Here is a 25939-nt window from a genome sequence, read left to right on the forward strand (position 1 = left end):
AAAGTTGTGGGAACAGCTAGCTTAGCTCGCAGTACTCACGACTGGCCTTGTTTGTTGTGATTGAATGGCAAAGACAACCACATCAAACCCCCAAGACAACACTCGTTTGCTTCAGTCATGGCCGCTATCATTTCTTAACGAGCCCTGATAAAAGAACCAAGCCAAATGAAGCAGTCACCTCCTCCTTTCTTTCTCGGTCTATTTGTCATTCCCCAAATCAGTGTGTAGCAGGCTGAACCACAGACCTACTGATGGCCTGGCTTTACTGCAGTCGATCCAAAGAAGGGTCTCGCAAATGATTCCCGCTCGTACATCATCAGCCTACATGGCTATACAACCTAAGTAGCTTTAAACTTTCCAGCTGCGTCTGTTGTTTTGGCTTCATATTTGGCCAGGAATCCCAGGAGTACTAGAACGGCTTGCACAACTCTTTCCATTGGACCATTAAAAATGGGAGCATTTGGGCTGTGAACAGGAAATGCATCATCCCAACTTTCCACTGTGCATTCTAATCCTGAACGATATGTTCTAGAAGGATTTAAAGAGAGGGCACGGGTAGTTTTCACAGAGCTGATATCTTCTGAACTAACTACTAAATACAACGTTTTAGTAGGACTGCTTGTCAAGTTTGGGGCTAAGATCTAACACAAACGACAGTAAATACTATATAATAATATGCCATTTAGCAGACGCTTTTATCCAAAGCGACTTACAGTCATGAGTGCATACATTTTTTACGTACGGGTGGTCCCGGGGATCGAACCCACTACCCTGGTGTCACAAGTGCCGTGCTCTATCAACTTGAGCTACAGAGGACCAAGTAGGTAATGAGACTGTCAGGACCTAGCCTCCAGTCAATTACACACACACACACACACACACACACACACACACACACACACACACACACACACACACACACACACACACACTACACTACATTACCCGGTAAGGGGTCTCCGGCTGTGTTGACCTGTACGAAGACAGGCTCACTCTCCAGACTGTCCTCTACTGCGTAGATGCTGATGTTGTAGAGCAGGCCGGGTCGAAGGTCGCTCAAGGTCACAGAGGTCGCCGTGTCTGGCAGGGTCAGCTCCGTTGCAGCGCCGTTGTTGCTCCCCTCTACGGACGGGGCGTAGATCACACGGTAGCCTATAGGAGAAGAGATACATTAGAAATAATGTTAAAACAGGAAGAAAAAAAAAGGGTACATTTCTTGACGAAAACGTGCGCTTGCTTCAGCTGTCTTTTTACGGTAGTGGTGAACAGACACGTTTATCACTCATTACCTTCCCTACATGGAGATGTCTGTCAATTCAATAAAAGGTTTTTTAATACCTTTATATAAAACATTTTTTTTAAACATTGTAAAGTGGTTATCCCACTGGCTATAAGGTGAATGCACCAATTTGTAAGTCGCTCTGGATAAGAGCGTCTGCTAAATGACGTAAATGTAAATGTTAATACATCAATCTGGTAAAGATTGCCTCTGACTTAGTATTTTTGGATGGGGGCTAACTTGTTGAGCCTTTGTAATATCATTCAGTTGAATTATTTGGAATATGTGTGTCTATAATGGGGTGAGGAAAGACCCATTCAGATCAGTAGTTTCCTGTAAGGATCTCTGGCTGCGTTTACACAGGCAGCCCAATTCAGATCAGTAGTCTCCTGTAAGGATCTCTGGCTGCGTTTACACAGGCAGCCCAATTCAGATCAGTAGTCTCCTGTAAGGATCTCTGGCTGCGTTTACACAGGCAGCCCAATTCAGATCAGTAGTCTCCTGTAAGGATCTCTGGCTGCGTTTACACAGGCAGCCCAATTCAGATCAGTAGTCTCCTGTAAGGATCTCTGGCTGCGTTTACACAGGCAGCCGAATTCAGATCAGTAGTCTCCTGTAAGGATCTCTGGCTGCGTTTACACAGGCAGCCCAATTCAGATCAGTAGTCTCCTGTAAGGATCTCTGGCTGCGTTTACACAGGCAGCCCAATTCAGATCAGTAGTCTCCTGTAAGGATCTCTGGCTGCGTTTACACAGGCAGCCCAATTCAGATCAGTAGTCTCCTGTAAGGATCTCTGGCTGCGTTTACACAGGCAGCCCAATTCTATATTTTTTAATTTTGTCTTTTAAACCAATTAGATCAGATATTTTTCCAATAATTGGGCAAAGATCAGAATTGGGCTGTCTGTGTAAACACAGCCTCTGGGTGTGTACTGACCTGTGATAGGAGCCAGGGGTTTCTCCCAGCTGACTATGATGGACGTCTCTCCCACCTCGTCCACCTCGTGGTCAGAGGGCGCATCAGGAGCTGGGGGACAGGAAGAGGAGGAGAGGAGAGATATATACATACTGTAGAGAGAGCATCAGGAGGAGAGGAGAGATATATATACATACTGTAGAGAGAGCATCAGGAGGAGAGGAGAGATATATACATACTGTAGAGAGAGCATCAGGAGGAGAGGAGAGATATATACATACTGTAGAGAGAGCATCAGGAGGAGAGGAGAGATATATATACATACTGTAGAGAGAGCATCAGGAGGAGAGGAGAGATATATATACATACTGTAGAGAGAGCATCAGGAGGAGAGGAGAGATATATACATACTGTAGAGAGAGCATCAGGAGGAGAGGAGATATATATACATACTGTAGAGAGAGCATCAGGAGGAGAGGAGAGATATATACATACTGTAGAGAGAGCATCAGGAGGAGAGGAGAGATATATACATACTGTAGAGAGAGCATCAGGAGGAGAGGAGAGATATATACATACTGTAGAGAGAGCATCAGGAGGAGAGGAGAGATATATACATACTGTAGAGAGAGCATCAGGAGGAGAGGAGAGATATATATATACATACTGTAGAGAGAGCATCAGGAGGAGAGGAGAGATATATATACATACTGTAGAGAGAGCATCAGGAGGAGAGGAGAGATATATATACATACTGTAGAGAGAGCATCAGGAGCAGAGGAGAGATATACTGTTTAGAGAGTGTGTGCATGTGCCTGTCTGTCTGTCTGTCTGTGTCTGTCTGTGCATCTCTGTGCATCTCTGTGTGTGTGTGTCTCTGTGGGTCGCTCTGTGTGTGTGTCTCTGTGTGTCTCTGTGTGTGTGTCTCTGTGTGTGTGTCTCTGTGTGTCCGTCTCTGTGTGTCCGTGTGTGTGTGTGTCTCTGTGTGTGTGTCTCTGTGTGTGTGTGTGTCTCTGTGTGTCTCTGTGTGTCCGTCTCTGAACCCACCCGTGGTCTGAGAGGTAGTGAGGATGAGGTTGGGCTCTCCAGCAGGTGTAACCTCGTACACATTAACAGTGTACTTCCTCCCAGGAAGCAGCTCATTGATGTTCACGGAGGTAGCAGTGCGGGGAAGGTCTAGAGAGAGAGACAAGCATGCACGTTAGGACCAAAATATATAGATATATATTTTATGTTTAGCTCACATAATATAAAATGTAAAAATATACATTAAAAGGTGTCTGGAACAGAATAAATAAAAATGAATCTAGACTTTCATAAATGCTTTTTTATAGCTTCCAAAATATTTTGGACAATAGTGGGTGTGGGAGTGCTAAGATGGAGGTGTGGTGGCTTCAACACAGCGCCCCCTATCAGTCATATAGTGTATATAGTATGTAGTGCGTACGGCCCAGTGCATCACTGGGGCCAAGCTTCCTGCCATCCAGGACCTCTATACCAGGCGGTGTCAGAGGAAGGCCCTAAAAATGGTCAAATACTCAAGCCACCCTAGTCATAGACTGTTCTCTCTGCTACCGCACGGCAAGCGGTACCGAAGTGCCAAGTCTAGGTCCAAAAGGCTTCTCAACAGCTTCTACCCTCAAGCCATAAGACTCCTGAACAGCTAATCATGGCTACCCGGACTATTTGCTGCTACTCTCTGTTTATTATCTATGCATAGTCACTTTAACTCTACCCACATGTACATATTACCTCAATTACCTCGACTAACCTGTGCCCCCGCACATTGACTCTGTACCGGTACCCCCTGTATATAGCCTCCCTACTGTTATTTTATTTTACAGCTGCTCTTTAATTATTATTATTATTTATTTTTTACTTAACACTTATTTTTCTTGAAACTGCATTGTTGGACATTTCCTTTCACTGGTCTAGCATAAAAAAGTGTATTCTCACTGGGCACAGACGTCAATTCAACGTCTATTCCAAGTTGGTTAAATGTAATTGAAATGATGTGGAAACAACGTTGATTCAACCAGTGTGTGCCCAGTGGGTTGTTCCGTACCGAGGATCATGGGCTGTCCTCTCTCCTGCCCCTCCTCGCTGAGCTCGTATTCGATCCTGAAGCCAGACACGGTGTCAGAGGCAGACATCCAGGAGATGACGAAGCTGCTGGAGGTGATCTCTGTAACAGACTCACTGATGTCCACCACCGGAGGTGGCTGGGTGGTCTCTCCTTCTGAGGTGGCCACTGGAAGAAAGATCAGATGGTCAAGATAAAACCTTAGGAACGGGATTAAATGACCTGTGCACAGAGATGGACTTTTAAAAAAAGGCGATTTTCCTAGACGTTCACAGATATCAATATCGCTGTTGCTCAATACCATCCTGAAGAAGAAATCACCTTTGGACATCAATCACAGTGCACAGGTAGTTTATCCGTGTTCGTGTGAATCCGATTCCCGGGCCAAAATATCAATAACACTATCAACAAGGAGACAGAATCCACAGGCCTGTGGTCATCCTGTGGTCATACTCACGGGAACCGTATGTGGTGGTGAAGTCGAAGCGTGTGACCTCGCGGCGTCCGAAGCGCAGCACGCTGATCAGCTGACCCTCGTAGGTGATGCCTGGCTTCAGGCCAGCGATAGTGTAGGAGTTGAGGTGGCCCGGGATATTCACCTCCCGCCACGGAGTACGGGTGTTTTTCTACCAGACAAGAGAGGAGACAGAGGGATAATATTTTACACTATATTATAATATTGATATCAACTAAAAGACTATACAAATGTTAACTTCTTCAGGGCTAGTTTTGGCAGTGGTGTAAAGTACTTAAGTAAAAATACTTTAAAGTACTACTTAAGTTGTTTTTGGGGGGTATCTGTACTTATATTTTTGAGAACTTTTACTTCACTACATTCCTAAAGAAAAGTATGTACTTTTTACTCCATACATTTTCCCTGACACCCAAAAGTACTCGTTACATTTTGAATGTTTAGCGGGACATGAAAATTGTCTAATTCACACACTTATCAAGAGAACATCCCTGGTCATCCCTACTGCCTCTGATCTGGTGGACTCACTAAACACACATGCTTCGTTTGTAAATGCTGTCTGAGTGTTGGAGTGTGCCCCTGGCTATCTGTAAATGCTGTCTGAGTGTTGGAGTGTGCCCCTGGCTATCTGTAAATGCTGTCTGAGTGTTGGAGTGTGCCCCTGGCTATCTGTAAATGCTGTCTGAGTGTTGGAGTGTGCCCCTGGCTATCTGTAAATGCTGTCTGAGTGTTGGAGTGTGCCCCTGGCTATCTGTAAATGCTGTCTGAGTGTTGGAGTGTGCCCCTGGCTATCTGTAAATGCTGTCTGAGTGTTGGAGTGTGCCCCTGGCTATCTGTAAATGCTGTCTGAGTGTTGGAGTGTGCCCCTGGCTATCTGTAAATGCTGTCTGAGTGTTGGAGTGTGCCCCTGGCTATCTGTAAATGCTGTCTGAGTGTTGGAGTGTGCCCCTGGCTATCTGTAAATGCTGTCTGAGTGTTGGAGTGTGCCCCTGGCTATCTGTAAATGCTGTCTGAGTGTTGGAGTGTGCCCCTGGCTATCTGTAAATGCTGTCTGAGTGTTGGAGTGTGCCCCTGGCTATCTGTAAATGCTGTCTGAGTGTTGGAGTGTGCCCCTGGCTATCTGTAAATGATGTCTGAGTGTTGGAGTGTGCCCCTGGCTATCTGTAAATGCTGTCTGAGTGTTGGAGTGTGCCCCTGGCTATCTGTAAATGCTGTCTGAGTGTTGGAGTGTGCCCTGGCTATCTGTAAATGCTGTCTGAGTGTTGGAGTGTGCCCCTGGCTATCTGTAAATGCTGTCTGAGTGTTGGAGTGTGCCCCTGGCTATCTGTAAATGCTGTCTGAGTGTTGGAGTGTGCCCCTGGCTATCCATACATTTAAAAAGAAAACTGTACTGTCTGGTTTGATTAAAATAAGCAAATATTACATTATTTACACATTTACTTTTGATACTTAAGTATATTTTTTGCAATTACATTTAGTTTGGATTCTAAAGTAAATTTAAAACCAAATACTTTTAGACTTTTACTCCAGTAGTATTTTACTGGGTGACATTCACTTGTACTCTAGTAACTTTCCATTAAGGTATCTTTACTTTTACTCAAGGATGACAATTGGGTTCAGAAATACCTTATGTACATAAGTATTCAGACCCTTTGCGATGAGACTTGAAATTGAGCTCAGGTGCATCCTGTTTCCATTGATCATCCTTGAGATGTTTTTACAACTTGATTGGAGTCTAGCTGTGGTAAATTAAATTGATTGGACATGATTTGGAGAGGCACACACCTGTCTATATAAGGTCCCATAGTTGACAGTGAACCAAGCCATGAGGTCGAAGGAATTGTCCGTAGAGCTCCGAGACAGGATTGTGTTGAGGCACAGATCTGGGGAAAGGTACCAAAAAATGTCTGCAGCATTGAAGGTCCCCAAGAACACAGTGGCCTCCATCACTCTTAAATGGAAGAAGTTTGGAACCACCAAGACTCTTCCTAGATCTGGCCGCCCGGCCAAACTGAGTATTCGTGGGAGAAGGGCCTTGGTCAGGGAGGTGACCAAGAACCCGATGGTCATTCTAACAGAGCTCAAGAGTTCCTCTGTGGAGATGGCAGAACCTTCCAGAAGGACAACCATCTCTGCAGCACTCCACCAATCAGGCCTTTATGGTAGTGGCCAGACGGAAGCCACTCCTCAGTAAAAGACACATGACAGCCCGCTTGGAGTTTGCCAAAAGGCAATCAGACCATGAGAAACAAGAATCTCTGGTCTGATGAAACCAATATTGAATTATTTGGCCTGAATGCCAAGCGTCACATCTGGAAGAAACTTGGCACCATCTCTACGGTGAAGCATAGTGGTGGCAGCATCACATGCTGTGTGGATGTTTTTCAGTGGCAGGGACTGGAAGACTAGTCAGGATCGAGGGAAAGATGAACAGAGCAAAGTACAGAGAGATCCTTAATGAACACCTGCTCCAGAGCACTCAGGATCCCAGACAGGGGTGAAGGTTCACCTTTCAACAGGACAACGACCCTAAGCACACAGCCAAGACAACGCAGGAGTGGCTTCGTGACACGTCTCTGAATGTCCTTGAGTGGCCCAGCCAGAGCCCGGACTTGAACCCGATCGAACATCTCTGGAGAGACCTGAAAATAACTGTGCAGCAACGCTCCCCATCCAACCTGACAGAGCTTGAGAGGATCTGCAGAGAAGAATGGGAGAAACTCCCCAAATACAGGTGTGCCAAGCTTGTAGTGTCATACCCAAGAAGCCTCAAGGCTATAATCGCTGTCAAAGGTGCTTCAACAAAGTACTGAGTAAAGTGTCTGAATACTTATGTAAACGTGATATTTCTGTTTTTTTTTTTTTATAAATTTGCAAAAATGCCTAAAAATCTATTTTTGTTTGTCATTATGGGCCATTGTGTGTAAATTGATGAGGGAAAAAAACTATTTAGAATAAGGCTGTAACGTAACAAAATGTGGAAAAAGTCAAGGAGTCTTGTACTTTTGATACTTCAGTATATTTTAGCAATTACATTTACTTTTGATACTTAAGTATATTTAAAACCAAATAATTTTAGACTTTTACTCAAGTAGTATTTTACTGGGTGACTTTCACTTTTACTTGAGTCTTTTTCTATTAAGGTATCTTTACTTTTACTCAAGTATGAAAATTGGGTACCTTTTCCATCACTGAGTTTAGGGGCCAGTTTCCCGAACCCAATTCTGATTATTTTAACACCAATTGGTCTTTTGACCAAACAGATCAGCTCTTCTGCCAATATTTGGGCAAAAGAGCAGAATTTGCCTGCCTGTGGATAAAGCCATATTTAACCCAGTCCTGGACAATGGAGATTCTCTTTTCAGTTTTTTTTATTCAGTATCTGCTTTTACCTTCAGGACCTTCAGGTTTAATCTATGTCTAGGAAACAACCAAACCCTATAATTCAGTGCTACAGCTGGTGCCCATAATATTATTATGTGGAATCCAAACTGCATGTAAAACTTCTTTAGAGTTCAGTTTTGCCTATATCATTTCTTTACGTTTTAGTCATTTAGCAGACGCTCTTATCCAGAGCCACTTACAGGAGCAATTAGGGTTAAGTGCCTTGCTTAAGGGCACACAGACAGATTTTTCACCTAGTCGGCTCGGGGATTTTCGGTTACTGGCACAACGCTCTTAACCACTAAGCTACCTGCCGCCCATCTGATGTATATTAACCACCAGACTCTAAAATATACCCTAGTCTAGAATGTACCCTAGTCTAGAATGTACCCTAGTCTAGAATGTACCCTAGTCTAGAATGTACCCTAGTCTAGAATATACACTACTCACCACTCTCCACTTGAGTATGTACTGTGTGATGTGTGCGGAGGGCGGGGCGTTCCACTGGATGGGGTGGGAGTTGGGTTGGTTACCAGACTCTGTGATGATCACCTGGACTGGTCGGTTACCACCTGGGAGAGAGGTATGAAGCATGCCAAAGTTGAAACACGCCATACGGAGGAAGAAAAATTACAGTACTACAGAAACACACCATCTGATAGAACAGACTGTATTATAGGTTAGTGGTGAAACTATGTCTCAGCAACACATCATCTGATAACAATTGACAGTAGTTATTTGTTAAGATATTGGAACAGCATGATGTGAAATCTAGATACCCACCAAGCAATGAAACAATCTGGGAAAAACAACACAACCAATTTGGAATCTAAACTAAAAAGATAATGTTACAATTTCAGAAAGCGCACAGTTAAACCAGCTCTGAAATGGTAGGTTGTACAGTGCAGTGCATGAGAAGCTGAAGTACTGCAACAATTGGGGGAGAAGTAGCATATCCCTGTGAGATTCTTGTTAGCCAGGGTTTTCAGCATGCAGAGCAGAGAGAGAAAACAACCCTCAGCTCCTTCACTAGACCTGTTCATGTAGACATACAGTGGGGAGAACAAGTATTTGATACACTGCCGCTTTGTAAGTAGGAAAACCTGCAAAATCGGCAGTGTATCAAATACTTGTTCTCCCCACTGTAGCTACACTGCAACAGAAATATAAACTATAACTTTAGAGCCAACAATAGCATGTTTCCCTAAACCACTACTTTCAATGTAATGTGTACATGACTGTAAGTCACCTTGGATAAAAGTGTCTGCTAAATGGCATATATTTATATATATTATTATATTATAAATTAGGTTTGGGTGTTATACCGTATACCAGGTTATTTGGAAATAGCCATGGGATTGTTTTTTTAATACCGTCAAAACTATTTATTTGAAGTTTTTTCAATTAATTTGAATATTTGTATCTACTACATTTACATTTTAGTCGACGCTCTTATCCAGAGCGACTTACAGTTAGTGAGTGCATACTTTTTTCATACTGGCCCCCTCACCGTGGGAATCAAACACACAACCCTGGCGTTGCAAGCGCCATGCTCTACTAACTGAGCTACAGGAGGCATGCTATAGTGTTCCTTCACAGACAATACATTAGTACAACACATTCGGCCAAAAATAGCTTCAATTTCATCAGATGACAACAGAAGTGGAACGCTATTTGCTACGCTATGAGTTTACAATGAAAAAGCAAGGTGTTTTTTAACAAATACGACGCACGGCCATCATATTTCTAATGTTTATCATAGAAAGAATGTAGCCAGCTACATTTCCTAATGTTTTGCTTAAAGTTAAATCTTGCATTTTAGACCTGTGTTTACAAAATGCAGCAAGATACTTCTTCTGCGTTTTATCTTTTTTTCCTGCGTGAGAAACATAATTTTGTGTTAACGCGACTATTAAGTTTAACTTGCTAGTTATCGAAGTAAGTGGCTGAATTAATAAGGTGAAGGGGGATCATATAGTGTTGGCTTTCTGCTTTGTTTGAGAACTCTGTACAGCTGCCATCTTGACTTCCTTATATTCTTCTCCTCTCTGTTCTGCTCCTCCCCCATCTTCTCCAAGCAGAGCAGGCAGGCCCGTTGCCCTAGTGACTCCAGACTCCACACAGACACAGCCTATACACATGCTGCTCCGGAGCCAGTGCTGTTCATTTGCACAATGTCTCTCATTCACATTCGCTTGTAAATGTCCAAACTCACCAAAAATGACATTCGGTAGATCCTACCAATAAAATATATAAGTTTATGAGCTGGTTTGCCTGTCTTTGCAATTAATTTACTTTCGTTTGCGCTCGTTAGCATATTTGGCTAGCAGCCTCAATGGAAATGTGATATTACTTGTGTTAATTTGGTTAGCATTCTGGTAATAGACGCCCAATGGGCTTTTTTAAATGTTTTTTTGGAGCCCCTTGTGTACTAAGCCAGTCAGTGGAGGACCATCCTCCTCAGTGAATTTCATAAAGAAAATAATTACCAAACATTAAAAAAGTTATCCTTTTTAGATAAAACTATACTAAATATAATCACGTCACCAAATAATGGATTAAAACACATTATTTTGCAATGAAGGTCTACAGTAGCCTCAACAGCACTCTGTAGGGTAGCACCATGGTGTAGCCGGAGGACAGCTAGTTTCCGTCCTCCTCTGGGTACATTGACTTCAATACAAAACCTAGGAGGCTCATGGTTCTAATGCAAATCAATTTTTTACATTTTTGACATGCGTTTTTCTGGATTTTTTTTTTGTTATTCTGTCTCTCACTGTTCAAATAAACCTACCATAAAAATTATAGACTGATCATTTCTTTGTCAGTGGGCAAACGTACAAAATCAGCAGGGGATCAAATACTTTTTTCCCCTCACTGTATAGGGAACATTAGAGTATCATGTAGTAGCCTAAACCTATCGATGTTACATTGAGCTGGGTGAATGGAATATGAATGACAGTCATCCAATATGCTGTAATAGAAATAAGGCCATGCTCATGAAAAAAAATAAAAAATCATCCTCCCTCATCTTAAAACGGCACCGACCACCACTGAAGCCGGTAAATCCCAGGATGAGAGAAGGACAGTATGAAAATAGGAAAAAAATCTCGTATCAAATCAAAACCCCTCAGCAAGTGGATTGGTTAACCACGCTAGGGTAGGATAGAATAGTCTGTATGACCTCGGCACAATCTGGTCTCAATTTTCTCCTAATTACAGTTCCTAAGGCCCACTGACTGGGGGGGTTTATACAGTGTTTAAATCCCACTTAGTCCAACCAACACCAGTCTCTAGAACCCTCCTTCACAGACCTTGGATTCATATACCTTATCTGGGTTTGATTGAATGGACCCAATAGAATAGTCGCAAAAAAAACCCCAGCAAAAACCCTGCCCATCTGGCATTCCAGGCAGGCTAAAGCAAACGCTAAAAGTATTTGATAGATTTCGAAACAGTATTTGAACCCAGGGCTGCACTCCTTCCCAGCCATTTCACAGCTGCGTGTCGTTAAGGGAGGTTATTGCACTGGGCTCGGGGTACCCTTCACTTAAAAAAAAAAAAAATGCTGAGGCTTTTCTTTTTTTCAACCTGCGTACACGTACACGGTCTAGAGTGGATAGGGGGCACATTTTCTTTGCGTTGCTTCAAAATGATAACAGCCACGGCGTTGTAACCAAAACAGAAAACAGCTGGGGATTGTAGCAGGGTACGGAGAGCATTGGTGAGAGTGAGATAAAGAAAGTACTCCAAGATTCCTTCTAGTGCAAATAGTTCTTAACATTTCACACTAAGTAATACCATTGCCAGGTCAAATGACTGCTAGAAAAACTGTAAACAGCTGTCAACATTGAGATTGCTTGTTAACAGGTTAAGTGGAGCTCTGACAGGGTTCATATACATTTTGACAGATGGAATTTCATGACTTTTCCATGACTTTTAACCAAATTTCCATGACCAACAATTGGCGGCGTCTCTATGTATGTATAAAAAAAGTATGCGTAATGTGGTATCGACACTGGGAGGCTGCTCTCTGATCCCATTTACCATCTCCTGTCGATAGATACTTGTTGAGCAATGCACTTAACCCCCCACAAAGTAAAATACCTTTTAGGCAACTGTATAAAACACGTGGTCAACCCTCAGTCAGGAGAGCTGCTGGGTGTGCAGGATTTTGATCCAGCCCGGCTCAAACACATCAGGGCCAGTTTATCAAGGTCTGGCTGAGCAGCTCATTTCTAAAATATGGTTTGTTACAAGGGGAATGGAATAAAACCCTGCACAGTGCACACCCATTAGCTCTCCTGGATGATGGTTGACCACCCATTAGCTCTCCTGGAGGATGGTTGACCAACCTTGATGTAAAACATTACAACCAAATAAGTTTTATGCCTTTTGAAATAATTCGCTCACTCAATATATCAAAGATCAAATGGCTATGGTAGCCCACACATTTTCTAGGAAATTGACTTTTTTTTAGTTTAGTCATATTTATCTTAGCTACCTTAGAAATGTTTACTTTGCAGGCTGACTACCATCTATTTAGTTACAATGTCCCATACATAGGAGTCCCATACATAGGAGTCCCAACGATAGGAGTCCCATACATAGGAGTCCCATACATAGGAGTCCCATACAAAGGAGTCCCAAAGATTGGAGTCCCAACGATTGGAGTCCCAACGATTGGAGTCCCATACATTGGAGTCCCATACATTGGAGTCCCATACATTGGAGTCCCATATCAACTGGAAGTATCAACAAAACAAGTTTTGAAGCCATATAATCCAAAATCCAAAACGAATGTTGACGATTCACAAATTATTTTGATTCACATGATTCGATTCACCGCGACTGAACCGAATCCCAACTAATACAATGGTGAAGTGAATCGTTCATTTTGTCAAGAAGAATTGTTTAAACAAATCATATGAAGTTCAAAAAAGGAAATACACTTTGTATGACCTTTTTCGCAAGTGTTGGTGGAAAGTTTTCTGGGGACACGACGAAATCATGAATACATGCTAATAATAACTAAAAACAGTTAACTAGAGGGTACAAGATATGTTTTGAATTGTCTACCTAGTTAATCTGTTCTAGATCATATTTTATAGGCTGACCTGCTGCAGTCTCTCTCTACACTCACACTACACAGGTGAAGCGTGCAAACACAGACTCGCTACTGTCATTCCGATCCTGGCTGATATTTTTATTTGATTTATAAAATATTTAAAAACTGTGCCTAAATAAATTACATTAACAGAAATTATTAAATCATTTTTCATGACTTTTCCTAAACTTTTCCAGGCCTTAAAAAACACAATTTAAAAATTCCATGACTTTTCCAGGATTTTGATGATGAGAGACAGAGGATACAATGTGTGTGAGCCTCCAGCCTCCAGCCTCCAGCCTACCCCTCTCTCCTCCACTTACCTCTGGTAACACCACATGTCAACTAACAACAAAGACTGAGGAGGAGGAAGCCTCCCCCTCTCTGCCCTCCGCTGTTACTCTTCCTCCTGTGTGACAGGGAACACTCGCTGCATCTCTGATCTGTGCTTTCTCTCCACAACGCCCCCTCACGCTCTTTTAATTTAGCAGAAAACCAACAATATAATTAAACTATCCTGCTCCAGAGTCGTTAAATCTGTCCCCCCCCCACCGTTTGTTTGGGACTTTGTTTACAACTTGACTTTGAAGTGGAGGGCAGAGAGGGGGAGGCTCTCACACGTTGGGTAAATATCCACCACCTCCTCCAACACCTCAACAACACACACCAACTAACAACAAAGACCTAAGAAAAAAGGAGGAGGTGGTGGATATACCAACGTGTGAGAGCCTCCCCCTCTCTGCCCTCCACTTCAAAGTCAAGTCCCAAACAAACGGTGGGGGGACAGATTTAACGACTCCGGAGCAGGCTAGTTTAATTAGATTGTTGGTTTTCTGCTAAATTAAAAAGAGCGTGAGGGGGCGTTGTGGAGAGAAAGCACAGATCAGAGATTACAATTTAGTCATTTAGCAGACGCTCTTATCCAGAGCGACGTACAGTTTAGTGAGTGCATACATTTTTCATACTGGCCCCCCGTGGGAATCGAACCCCCAACCCTGGCGTCGCACAGGAGGAAGAGTAACACAAAGGCAGAAACAGATATCGGTGTAAATGTGCCTCTAGATGCTGATCTTCGGTCAGTTTTGCATTTTCCCCACTAATGGTTAAGGATGTGGTTGGGGGAGGGGAAGCTGAACCTAGATCTGTTTGTAGGGGAAACTTCACCCTGGAGAACAGACGTTCCAGGAAGGAGTATCTAAAAAGAAAACATTGTTCACCCCGTAGGCTTTTACCATGGAGGGTACACAGGGTATTGCATCCAGCCCGTAGGCCTTACCACAGAGTATTGCATCCAGCCCGTAGGCCTTACCACAGAGTATTGCATCCACCCTGTAGGCCTTACCACAGAGTATTGCATCCAGCCCGTAGGCCTTACCACAGAGTATTGCATCCACCCCGTAGGCCTTACCACAGAGTATTGCATCCAGCCCGTAGGCCTTACCACAGAGTATTGCATCCAGCCCGTAGGCCTTACCACAGAGTATTGCATCCACCCCGTAGGCCTTACCACAGAGTATTGCCTTCATCTCCTAGTGGAGCCAGTGCCTCCTCCTCCCCCAGCCTACCACAGTGAAGTAATATTGTTGTAAAACAACACATTTCAACAGAAAACAAACCCCACCAACAGCATCGTCTTGTGACCACTAGTGCTGAGCCATTAGTGTTTTTTGAGGTCGGTTCGGGTTATTACAAAATTATCACGTTTCGATTTCTATATTTGTTTAAACATTATATGCATGATGAAATAATGACATAAAAAATAATAGCCAAAACATTGAAAACATTACATGGTCTCTGTCAGGTCCACATTGGGTAGACATCTATAGAAAAACAGGAAACTCCTATAAAATAAAATATTTCAGTTGTCTATATTCCTTCGTTTTTATTTGATTACAATTATTTTTCATTCAGTCATCATCTCATCTCTGCTCAGGCAGTAGCAGCCAGCCAGCCAGCCAGGCCAGCCAGGCAGCCAGCCAGCCAAGCCAGCCAGCCAACCAGCCAGCCAGCCAGGCCAGCCAGCCAGCCAGCCAGCCAGCCAGCCAGCCAGCCAGGCCAGCCAGGCAGTAGCAGCCAGCCAACCAGCCAGCCAAACAGCCAGCCAGCCAGGCAGTAGCAGCCAGCCAACCAGCCAGCCAGCCAGCCAGCCAGCCAGCCAGCCAGCCAGGCAGCCAAGCCAGCCAGCCAGCTAAACGTTATCTCTGTGCGACCCATACCGTACTGTCTTTGAGTCATCCTATTTAGCTAGGCTACTGTTAGTAGCTAGATGGCTAGCTAGTGGCTGCCTAATCATGCTACACTGCAGAGCTGTCTGACAAAATCATTTTACTAGTTCTTCAAAGTACATAAAGCTATACTTTCAAGACTGCTTATGACCAACTACTGCTACAACTATCACTCGGGTAGCGCTACCTCACAAACTCTCTCTATCCGTCTGTCTGAGCCGGGAAGAACAGGCGTAGTGGATTATGGTCATTGTAGTTAATTACCACGTTTCTGCGCTGAACTAGGTTGAATATTTGCCTAATGAAAACTACAACTCCCTTCAGCCCAGTGTCCCACATAGTTCTCGACTTAATTTATCTCATGAACGATTTTGATTTCTCTCTAGAGAAACTGCGCGTTGGTCTATGAAGTTGTTTAATCAACTAAAATTCGCTTTTTTCCACTCAACGGTAGTGACCATGCCTAGCTAGTGATATTAGTTATTACCAGGGGGAAAGACGGTTGAACGTACCCCCCACAGAACATTTTCCAATAGTATCGTGTAGTATTGTGACCACTATAGGGCTTAGTGATGTTGTGTTCTTACCTGGGAAAGACTGTTGGGGCTCGCAGCTGAGCTCGCCGATACCGTTGCCATAGCAATAACACTTGTACATGACGCCGTGGATCAGCTTGTCCCATGATTGGCCGATCTGATAGAACACCCTGGTCTCTGGCTCCTGGCACTGGTCTGAGAACAGATATTAAAACAGTGAGATTTAGGTCTGTGTCCAACATTACACCCTATCTAGTGCACTACTTTAGACCAGTTCCCTATCTAGTGCACTACTTTAGACCAGTTCCCTATCTAGTGCACTACTTTAGACCAGTTCCCTATATAGTGCACTACTTTAGACCAGTTCCCTATCTAGTGCACTACTTTAGACCAGTTCCCTATCTAGTGCACTACTTTAGACCAGTTCCCTATCTAGTGCACTACTTTAGACCAGTTCCCTATCTAGTGCACTACTTTAGACCAGTTCCCTATCTAGTGCACTACTTTAGACCAGGGCCCATAGGGGGTTCTGTTTGTGGTGTATTGGCGTGACAATGACCAGAGGAGTTGGTAAGACAGCACAAACAGATATGGGCCCAGGCTAGTCAAGCACAGTACCTCAAATTATTAATACCACTACAAATGAATAGCTTGGTCCATAAAATGCTAGGTTTGTATGAACTATAAACTCACCAATGGCGTCACACTTCCAGCGCCCACGGCCCTGTCCGAAGCAGGTACAGTTCATCATGTAGCCCTCTTCATGAAGCTTAGTAAAGGTCTGGTTCACCTCATAGGTCAACCCGTCCACAATACACTGATCTATGACAGGAAGGAAACACATTCAAGGTAAAAAAAAAAACAGCTGGTCCCAATTCTCTCTTCACCGCTTCCACCATATTGCATCTACCTTACAGATCTGAGAACATCAAAGTGTTAGGGTCAATGGGAAGGGGTAGGAAAACGATTCTGACCGGCTGTACATCACCACAGTGCTGACACTTTCTATGTGGCATGTATGACCTCTCACCTACTATTAAGCGTTTTAGAAAAGCGCTATAAAAAATCCTATTTTTATTACCTTTGAGCTGGGAATAAGCGATACAGCTCCACTCTCCGCGGCCGTTCCCAACGCAGGTGCAGCGCATCATGTGTCCCAGGACGTCGTGGCGTTTGTCCCACTGGTCTCCCACGCGGTACATCACGCCCTCGCTGGTCGTACACACCTCCTCGTGAGCTGAGAGGACAGAGAACTTAGAATTTAAAACGTTAGAACTTTGAATGTTTAAACTTTTAGAATGTTAGAACTTCTAGAATGTTAGAACATACAGAATTTTAGTCAGCCATACAGTGCACCTGGAGCAGTAGGTCAAATGAAACTTTCAAAGGCTGAACGTCATAAACAGATGTTCATAACATAACCCTCTGAGGGGTTTTATACACATATGGGTCTCTGTGGGGGCTGTCTTCCTAATTAAAAGGAGATGAGTGGTTTAAATAAACCGAGATACAGATAGGAGGTCTGTCTGTGTGGAGAGGTGACGGCAGAGATGGGGGGCAGTGTGGACTGTGGAGGTGTTGACAAGGCTGATTGCAGCTGGCTGGAGACCAGACAGACCAGACAGGCGGTGAAGGGAGTCTCTCCCTCTAGTCTCTGTCAGGAAGACACACGGTGGCCTCTGGGAGTCACTCCCTCTCTCTGGCCCGCCTCTGGGCCCTGGGAGTCTCCCCCTCTCTCTGGCCCGCCTCTGGGCCCTGGGAGTCTCCCCCTCTCTCTGGCCCGCCTCTGGGCCCTGGGAGTCACTCCCTCTCTCTGGCCCGCCTCTGGGCCCTGGGAGTCTCCCCCTCTCTCTGGCCCGCCTCTGGGCTCTGGGAGTCTCTCCCTCTCTCTGGCCCACCTCTGGGCCCTGGGCTCTGGGAGTCTCTCCCTCTCTCTGGCCCGCCTCTGGGCCCTGGGAGTCTCCCCCTCTCTCTGGCCCGCCTCTGGGCTCTGGGTCGGGTTTCATTACTCTGGTTCTGGTGGTCTGGGCTCTAGGCCTGGATCTCTGGCTCTGGTGTGGGAGCCCAGGCTATGGGCTCTGGGTCTCCGCTAGGTCTGCCTGGGCCCCTTCAGCCCAGCTGGGAGGCTAAAAACAGTGATAACAATCACCATGAACTCTTTACAGGCAAATCAGTGTCCTTTCTCATGGTAATTTACCCATTCGCCTAATGAACTTTAAACACTGCACTTAAACTCAATAACTGGTCAGTGCTTTCGACAGGCGTGTGAATTTTACCACTGCCCCATTCAGCCAAACAGAGATTGACTGATTGTGTAAAAATCCCAAAGAACAAATAGAAGACAGATTGAGACCATGATAAAGAGGGAGAGCAGAGAAGCAGAGTTGAGATCCCACACTACTCCAATGGCCTCAGACATATCATTAGCATTTCAAAACGTGTTTGTTTAAAGGCAGTCTTTAACCCTTTTGTGTTCCGAGCCAACAGATGGCATTTTAAACACCGACTTGATTTAAAGGCACTTAGCGAGCATCTAATGTAAATCAAAAGACCCCTGTGGTTCCCACCACTCCACCTTAAGTTAATTGACGCGTCGGTTAAGTGCCTTGCCCAAGGGCACATCGACAGATTTTTCACCTAGTCATCTCGGGAATTCGAACCAACGAACTTTCGGTTACTGGTCCAACGCCCATTAACAGCAGAGATTACCACTGACTACATCTGACTGGGTTGTCACAATGCAGGGACTACAGGTGATAGGACGGCCACTGGCTGCTTTCGTACGATCATTGCGTGCATGTGTCTGGCAACAGAACTCACCAGCCATGGGGCATCAAATCTCACCTCCATGGGGCAAGAGAACTCAGAATGGGGCAATAGAACTGAGAATGGGACCACAGAACTCACCAGCCATGGGGCAGAAGCCAAACCTCTGTTCTCCGTCATAGTTGGTGGTGGTGCCGCACCATTTCATGCCGTCCCTGCGCCCGTCGGCGGTACAGTCTGTGTAGTTTCTCCCATTGTAGAGGAAGGGGAACTGACACAGGGCACCGTTAGAGTTTCCTCCCCTGGTTGTCACCATCACTGCAAACACAACAGACACAGTCCCAAATGAGTGTGTTTCACAGATGGCATCCTATTCCCTAGATAGTGCTCTAGTCCAAAGTAGTGCACTACAAAGTGAATAGGGTGTCATTTGGAACGCAGCCAATCAGTAAAGTAACTACCCTAAAAAAAACTTGGATACTAAGTCCCATTCTCCCACTCTAATAGAAGCCAGATGTTAACGATGTTGGCTGGCTAGAATTCTAGAGACTCTGCTGGATAACGCTCAGGTTGAGATCACCATTCCCAACACATGCTTGTGTCGAGCTCCCACGGATGATGGCCCTTGTGTCGAGCTCCCACGGATGATGGCCCTTATGTCGAGCTCCCACGAATGATGGCCCATAAGCCAAAACGCTTGCTCTACTCGTGTTGCCTGCATCCAAGAGATCACCATTCTTTTAGATTCAGAAGGCGTACTTCTGATCTCTCTCTCTCCATCCATCCCTCCCTCTCTCTCTGTCTCCCAGCTCTCTCTCTCCACCCATCCATCCCTCCCTCTCTGTCTCCCTGCTCTCTCTCTCCACCCATCCATCCCTCCCTCTCTGTCTCCCTGCTCTCTCTCTCCACCCATCCATCCCTCCCTCTCTGTCTCCCTGCTCTCTCTATCCACCCATCCATCCCTCCCTCTCTCTCTGTCTCCCTGCTCCTTTCCACCTACCTCTTGTCTCAAATAAATAAAAAAGCTGTAAATTGAATTTTTAACAAAATCTCACCGTTCTTCTTGGTACAGAAGGAGTATTTCTGTTCTGTCTCGCAGTCGGAGGAGATGCAGCACCACAGCTGCCCGTCAGGGCGTCCCTCTGAGGTACAGGAGTGGTAGGTCTTCCCCATGTAGGTGAAGGGGAACACACAGGGCTGACCGTTGGAGTTCCCCCCGTACACTGGGGCTGGGCCCTCTGAACACAAAACACATAGAACCAGAACAGAAGTCAGAAAGATTGCTGACTGATGCAAGTTGACAGTTTTTATTGTTAGAGCTTTGTGGAGTAAGATTTCCAATGCATTAATTGTTTCAAATCAACTTGAACCAGTAAACTATATACACGTATTTAGTGTGTTAGGGACATTGCCATAGTTTCAAGATCAACTTTCTAGTTTATTTGCCATGTGTACTGAACAAAATTGGAAATTACATTTATGTCATTTAGCAGACGCTCTTATCCAGAGCAACTTACAGTTAGTGAGTGCATACATTATTTTTCAAACTGCCCCCCCCCCGTGGGAATCAAACCCACAACCCTGGCGTTACAAATGCCATGTTCTACCAACTGAGCGACATCCCTGCCGGCCATTCCCTCCCCTACGCTGGGCCAATTGTGCACCGCCCCATGGGTCTCCCAGTCACGGCCAGCTACCACAGAGCCTGGATTCGAACCAGGATCTCTAGTGGCACAGCTAGCACTGCGACGCAGTGCCTTAGACCACTGCGCCACTCGGTAATCTTACTCAATAGCTTTAAAAAATAATGGCCTGGCATGAATAATTCCCTTTCAGAGGTTACTAAAACCACCGTGTTCAGAACTAGTGGTGCGTGGATCAAAATTAAACCATTAAATGCAGGCATGAATTGACATGTGGTCCTCTGTAGCTCAGCTGGTAGAGCACGGCGCTTTTAACGCCAAGGTAGTGGGTTCGATCCCCCGGGACCACCCATACACAAAAATGTATGCATGCATGACTGTAAGTCGCTTTGGATAAAAGCGTCTGCTAAATGGCATATTATTATTACTATTATTACATGAATAAGACTAAGAGCACGTACCCCACTCCTCACAGCTGACCCCGTTTCCCAGGCAGGTACACAGCATCTGTTTGCTGCCCTGGGTCTTGATCCATCTCATCCCCAGGGCGTAGGCCACCCCCGCGTCCGTCTGGCAGGCCCCCTCCAGGGCTAGGCCGGGCGGAGGCTCCTGGCCTGGCTGGGGATGGGGGTGGTACACAGCCGGCTGGATGTTGGTGATCACACGGGACCCAGTGCCTGGAAATGGATGGGAAAGGAAAAAAATGCCTTCAGTCAGTGACATTTTTGTAAAAATGTACACCACTAGATTTGGGTTAACTCATTTGTAGTGCACACTTTGAAAGTCAAAAAAAAAAGAGATCTAGAAAAAGAGAATGTGTACGTTTTTTTAATGTTCCCCCAGACTGCAGCACACAACAAATGGGAAAAGGAAACATGCTTCCAGTCAGTAGAAATGTGTAAATGCTCATTTGCTTTTAATAGTTTACGGGAATGTTTCCCAGACACAGATTAAGCCCTGTCCTATACTAAAAAGCATGTTCAATTGATATCCTGTGTCCGGGAAAAATCCCCTGAAAATCCCAAAAGAGAATCTGTCACTTTTAATGCCGGTAGAGGTTTGTAATTACAATGCAGTTCAACCACAGGCTATCTGGGGAAGGATGAGGAAAAGCAGTGAAGATCTCACCCATCTGTCTCTCACACTTTATATATTTAACACACACACACACACACACACACACACGCGGTAACAGTCTCACCCAGGCCGGTGGTGTGGAGGGATGCGTGTCTCTCACACTTCCACTCCCCGCGCCCGTTCCCCGTACACAGACACTGCAGCATGTGACCTCGGGCGTCCGTCTTGCTCCAGGTGTCTCCGATACGATAGGACGTCAGTGTGTCCTGGTCGTTACACCGGTCTGATAGGGGAAAAAGGAGATGTTGTTCCACAGTTCAGAAGCACTTTAACAAGGTCATGTTCATTAGGGCACCGAACGGAAGAAAACACACTGAAACAGGGAGTGACTGCCTGGAATTGTCCAATAAGATGCTGATTTTAGTTCTGTTGAAAAGTATTTTGCTACATTTTGCCCTAATGAATACAACCCAGTTCAGGTCCAATAACAGGCTAACAGGCAAGCAGTGGTATACTATCTAACACGTTTTAAAATGTTATATATTTGCATTGGGTTTTAAATTAAGGATATGTAAAATCACTTAAAAATGGAACTGCCACATTTATACATTTCCACCACAGACAATTGACACTCTTCTTCACCAAGTTAAGCTAATGTTTTCCCTTCATTAAGCAGAACTGAACTATTCCCTCACTCTCTCTCTCTCTCACACACACACACATACCGGGTTGAAGCTGCAACGGTCTGTAGAGGCTAATTAAAATGGGATCCAGCTGGTGTGTGTGTGTGCGCTCCTGTGTGTGTGTGTGTGTGTGTGTGTGTGTGTGTGTGTGTGTGTGTGTTGGTGTCTTACTTCTAGAGGTACAGGTGATCCTGCCACTCCCCTCTCCTAGACAGGTGCAGTCTACGATCATCCAGCCCTGGTACGGTTTCTCCCAGGTTTCTCCCACCACGTAGGACGTCCCCGCTGTGTTGTCATAGCAACGCTCCGCTGCAGACAGAGCGAGAGGGAGGGGTTATGATGCCGTGTTTGTTTTGACAGCTATACTCCAGTTCCAGGGTCGTATTCACTAGGACACGAAACGGAAGCAAACGGGCCGGAACCGGAAGGTACTCTCTATACTCGTCCAATAAACGCTTGTTTCTATCTTACGTTGCAAAATGTTGTACTAAGTTTTGCTACAGTGCGCTCTAATAAAAGAGTCCTTCCCAATGCTCACCAACAGGTTTGCAGGTCCACTCTCCCTTGCCGTTGCCCAGACAGACACACTCCAGCATGTAGCTCTCAGTGTCATGGGGTCTCCTCCACGTGTCCCCAATCTTATAGGACTGACCCCCCTCATGGCAGCGGTCTGGGACATAGAAAGACAGTTAGACACTCAAGCACAGTCAGGCAGACAGACACACGTGCACATGCAGAGTCACACACACACACACAGTCAGACAGACATAGTCAGAGACAACACACAAAGTCAAACACACACACACACACACACACAGTCAGAAACACACATAGTCAGCAACACACACAGTCAGCAACACACACACACACACACACACACACACACACACACACACACACAGTCAGCAACACACACACACACACAGTCAGCAACACACACACACACACACACACAGTCAGCAACACACACACACACACACACACAGTCAGCAACACACACACACACACACACAGTCAGCAACACACACACACACACACAGTCAGACAACACACACACACACACACACACACACAGTCAGCAACACACACACACACAGTCAGCAACACACACACACACACAGTCAGCAACACACACACACACACAGTCAGCAACACACACACACACACACACAGTCAGCAACACACACACACACACACACACACACACAGTCAGCAACACACACACACACACACACACACACAGTCAGCAACACACACACACACACACAGTCAGCAAACACACACACACACACACACACACACACACACACAGTCAGCAACACACACACACACACACAGTCAGCAACACACACACACACAGTCAGCAACACACACACACACACAGTCAGCAACACACACACACACACACACACACACACACAGTCAGCAACACACACACACACACAGTCAGCAACACACACACACACACACACACAGTCAGCAACACACACACACACAGTCAGCAACACACACACACAGTCAGCAACACACACACACACACACACACAGTCAGCAACACACACACACACACACACACAGTCAGCAACACACACACACACACAGTCAGCAACACACACACACACACACACACACAGTCAGCAACACACACACACACACACAGTCAGCAACACACACACACACACACACACACAGTCAGCAAACACACACACACACAGTCAGCAACACACACACACACACAGTCAGCAACACACACACACACACACAGTCAGCAACACACACACACACACAGTCAGCAACACACACACACACACACACACACAGTCAGCAACACACACACACACACACACAGTCAGCAACACACACACACACACAGTCAGCAACACACACACACACACACAGTCAGCAACACACACACACACACACACACACAGTCAGCAACACACACACAGTCAGCAACACACACACACACACAGTCAGCAACACACACACACACACACAGTCAGCAACACACACACACACACACACACAGCTGCACAGACCGTACCACATACTGTGAGGTCTCCATGTGTTATGGAGATTTAATGAGATTAACGAGCCCACTCACTGGCACACACACACACACACACACACACACACACGAGCCCACTCACTGGCAATGGTGCAGCTGATTTTCCCCCGGCCAGAGCCAATGCATGTACAGTCCCAGATCATGCCCTCTTTGGGTCGCTCATACGTCTCACCAACCTGATAAGACCTGGCGTTGATCTTATCATAGCAGGTCTCCTCAGCTGTGGAACAGATTTGGGGTATGTTATGTGTTTCGTCAGGCACACAGAAACAGAGAGCAGATGAACATGTAGATGATATGGTCCTCTGTAGCTCAGCTGGTAGAGCACGGCGCTTGTAACGCCAAGGTAGTGGGTTCGATCCCCGGGACCACCCATACACAAAAAAATGTATGCACGCATGACTGTAAGTCGCTTTGGATAAAAGCGTCTGCTAAATGGCATATTATATTATTATATTATATGGCAATAGAGTCAAGAGTAGTTACGCTAACTATACCGATGACGCACAGCCTATAGGAGTTACTGACAGAGGTAGCCTGAGAGAAAACTTATTTGAACTTCGTTCATTGCAATAATTGTTTTACATAAGTTAACTGACATTGACAAAAATGATGAGAGACAAGACTTGCATTGACCATGTAGGTTATACACATTTAAAGACGTAGAAACGCAACTTCACCTTCTGGTTTCGTTTTACACTTAATTCCTGCAACTCCGTGACAAGTGCAGACCAACATAGTGCCCAGATAGGAACGCTCCCATTGGTCGTTAATGTTATACATCTGGCCATTATCAATGCAGCCGTCTGGGGAAGGAAAGTCAATGAACAATTTGTTACACTTCCAAGTAGACATATTTTTAGGGATTGACACAATCCACGTTTACCCATAACAATAGACGAAATGGCTCAATAATATGCCTACAATAATAAACGTGAGATACTCTTCTATAATAGACTGCAAACGTTTTACAAATAATAAAATAAAAGTTTTACAAACAAAATCAGCCTACAATTATGTAGCCAAAAAGTATGAAAACTCACCTTGAGAGACGGATGACACCGAAGGTATTTTGGTTTCTCCCTGATGAGCCTGCCGCCTGCTTTTCCCATTCCGTTTCGGCATACAGTTCACAGCGGTCCCGATGCAAAGCATCACCAGAACCATAATAATAGGCCTACTAGACATGTTGATTTTAGGACAATAAAATATTGGGGGAAATGTGTAATCTTAGCGGTGGTTTGACGTTGCTCTTCTAAAAAAAAAATCTGAAAGATCCACAGTGAAGTCGGAGGCTAGTTCGGTTTTAATGTCCCTGTACCAAACTTTTCCCTTGCACACAGCCTCCTCGTATAGTATCCTGCCCCGCGAGTCTCTCAGCGGCACCAGTCTCTCTGCCGCGCCGCTCCTAGTAGGCTCTCAAGCTAGTGAGAGCTTTTATTTGGGCATGGCTTTCTGGTGGAGATGGAGGAGGGTCCAACGGTACCAACGCTAAACACACGTCAAAGCCACTGGTTACAAATCATCAAAAAAGGGGGGGAAAATACCGTAAATTAGTAGAGTATTGCTAAATTAGTTTCTTTTTTTTTCTTTCGTTTACATCATCTTTTTGTGATACGTTTTTTAAAACGTTGGGCAAGATAAGTAGACCTAACCTATACTCATTTTCTTTGATCCGTTTAAACTATTTTATGCACTAAT

General features: G+C 45.1%; 1 protein-coding gene across 2 annotated transcripts in view; it reads right to left on the minus strand.

Annotated features, from left to right (window-relative positions):
• fn1a (fibronectin 1a) overlaps nt 1–25634 on the minus strand; it is a 71280-nt gene extending 45646 nt beyond the window's left edge. For both annotated transcript variants that reach the window (XM_041868564.1, XM_041868563.1), the window contains exons 1-18: nt 25282–25634; nt 24919–25044; nt 24321–24458; nt 22709–22840; nt 22342–22479; nt 21612–21770; nt 20872–21087; nt 19823–20005; nt 18909–19085; nt 17083–17238; nt 16695–16823; nt 16053–16196; nt 8584–8705; nt 4735–4903; nt 4260–4445; nt 3242–3370; nt 2216–2305; nt 946–1152 (exon numbers count right to left, since the gene is read on the minus strand). In XM_041868564.1, coding sequence (XP_041724498.1) covers nt 946–1152; nt 2216–2305; nt 3242–3370; nt 4260–4445; nt 4735–4903; nt 8584–8705; nt 16053–16196; nt 16695–16823; nt 17083–17238; nt 18909–19085; nt 19823–20005; nt 20872–21087; nt 21612–21770; nt 22342–22479; nt 22709–22840; nt 24321–24458; nt 24919–25044; nt 25282–25426 — 2746 coding nt within the window. In that variant the 5' untranslated portion in view covers nt 25427–25634. The remainder of the gene's footprint in view (nt 1–945; nt 1153–2215; nt 2306–3241; nt 3371–4259; nt 4446–4734; nt 4904–8583; nt 8706–16052; nt 16197–16694; nt 16824–17082; nt 17239–18908; nt 19086–19822; nt 20006–20871; nt 21088–21611; nt 21771–22341; nt 22480–22708; nt 22841–24320; nt 24459–24918; nt 25045–25281) is intronic.
• Between the last annotated feature and the right edge of the window lie 305 nt (nt 25635–25939).

This window comes from Coregonus clupeaformis, unplaced genomic scaffold (genome assembly GCF_020615455.1).
Source record: "Coregonus clupeaformis isolate EN_2021a unplaced genomic scaffold, ASM2061545v1 scaf0207, whole genome shotgun sequence".
In the NCBI taxonomy this organism is placed as follows: Eukaryota; Metazoa; Chordata; class Actinopteri; order Salmoniformes; family Salmonidae; genus Coregonus; species Coregonus clupeaformis.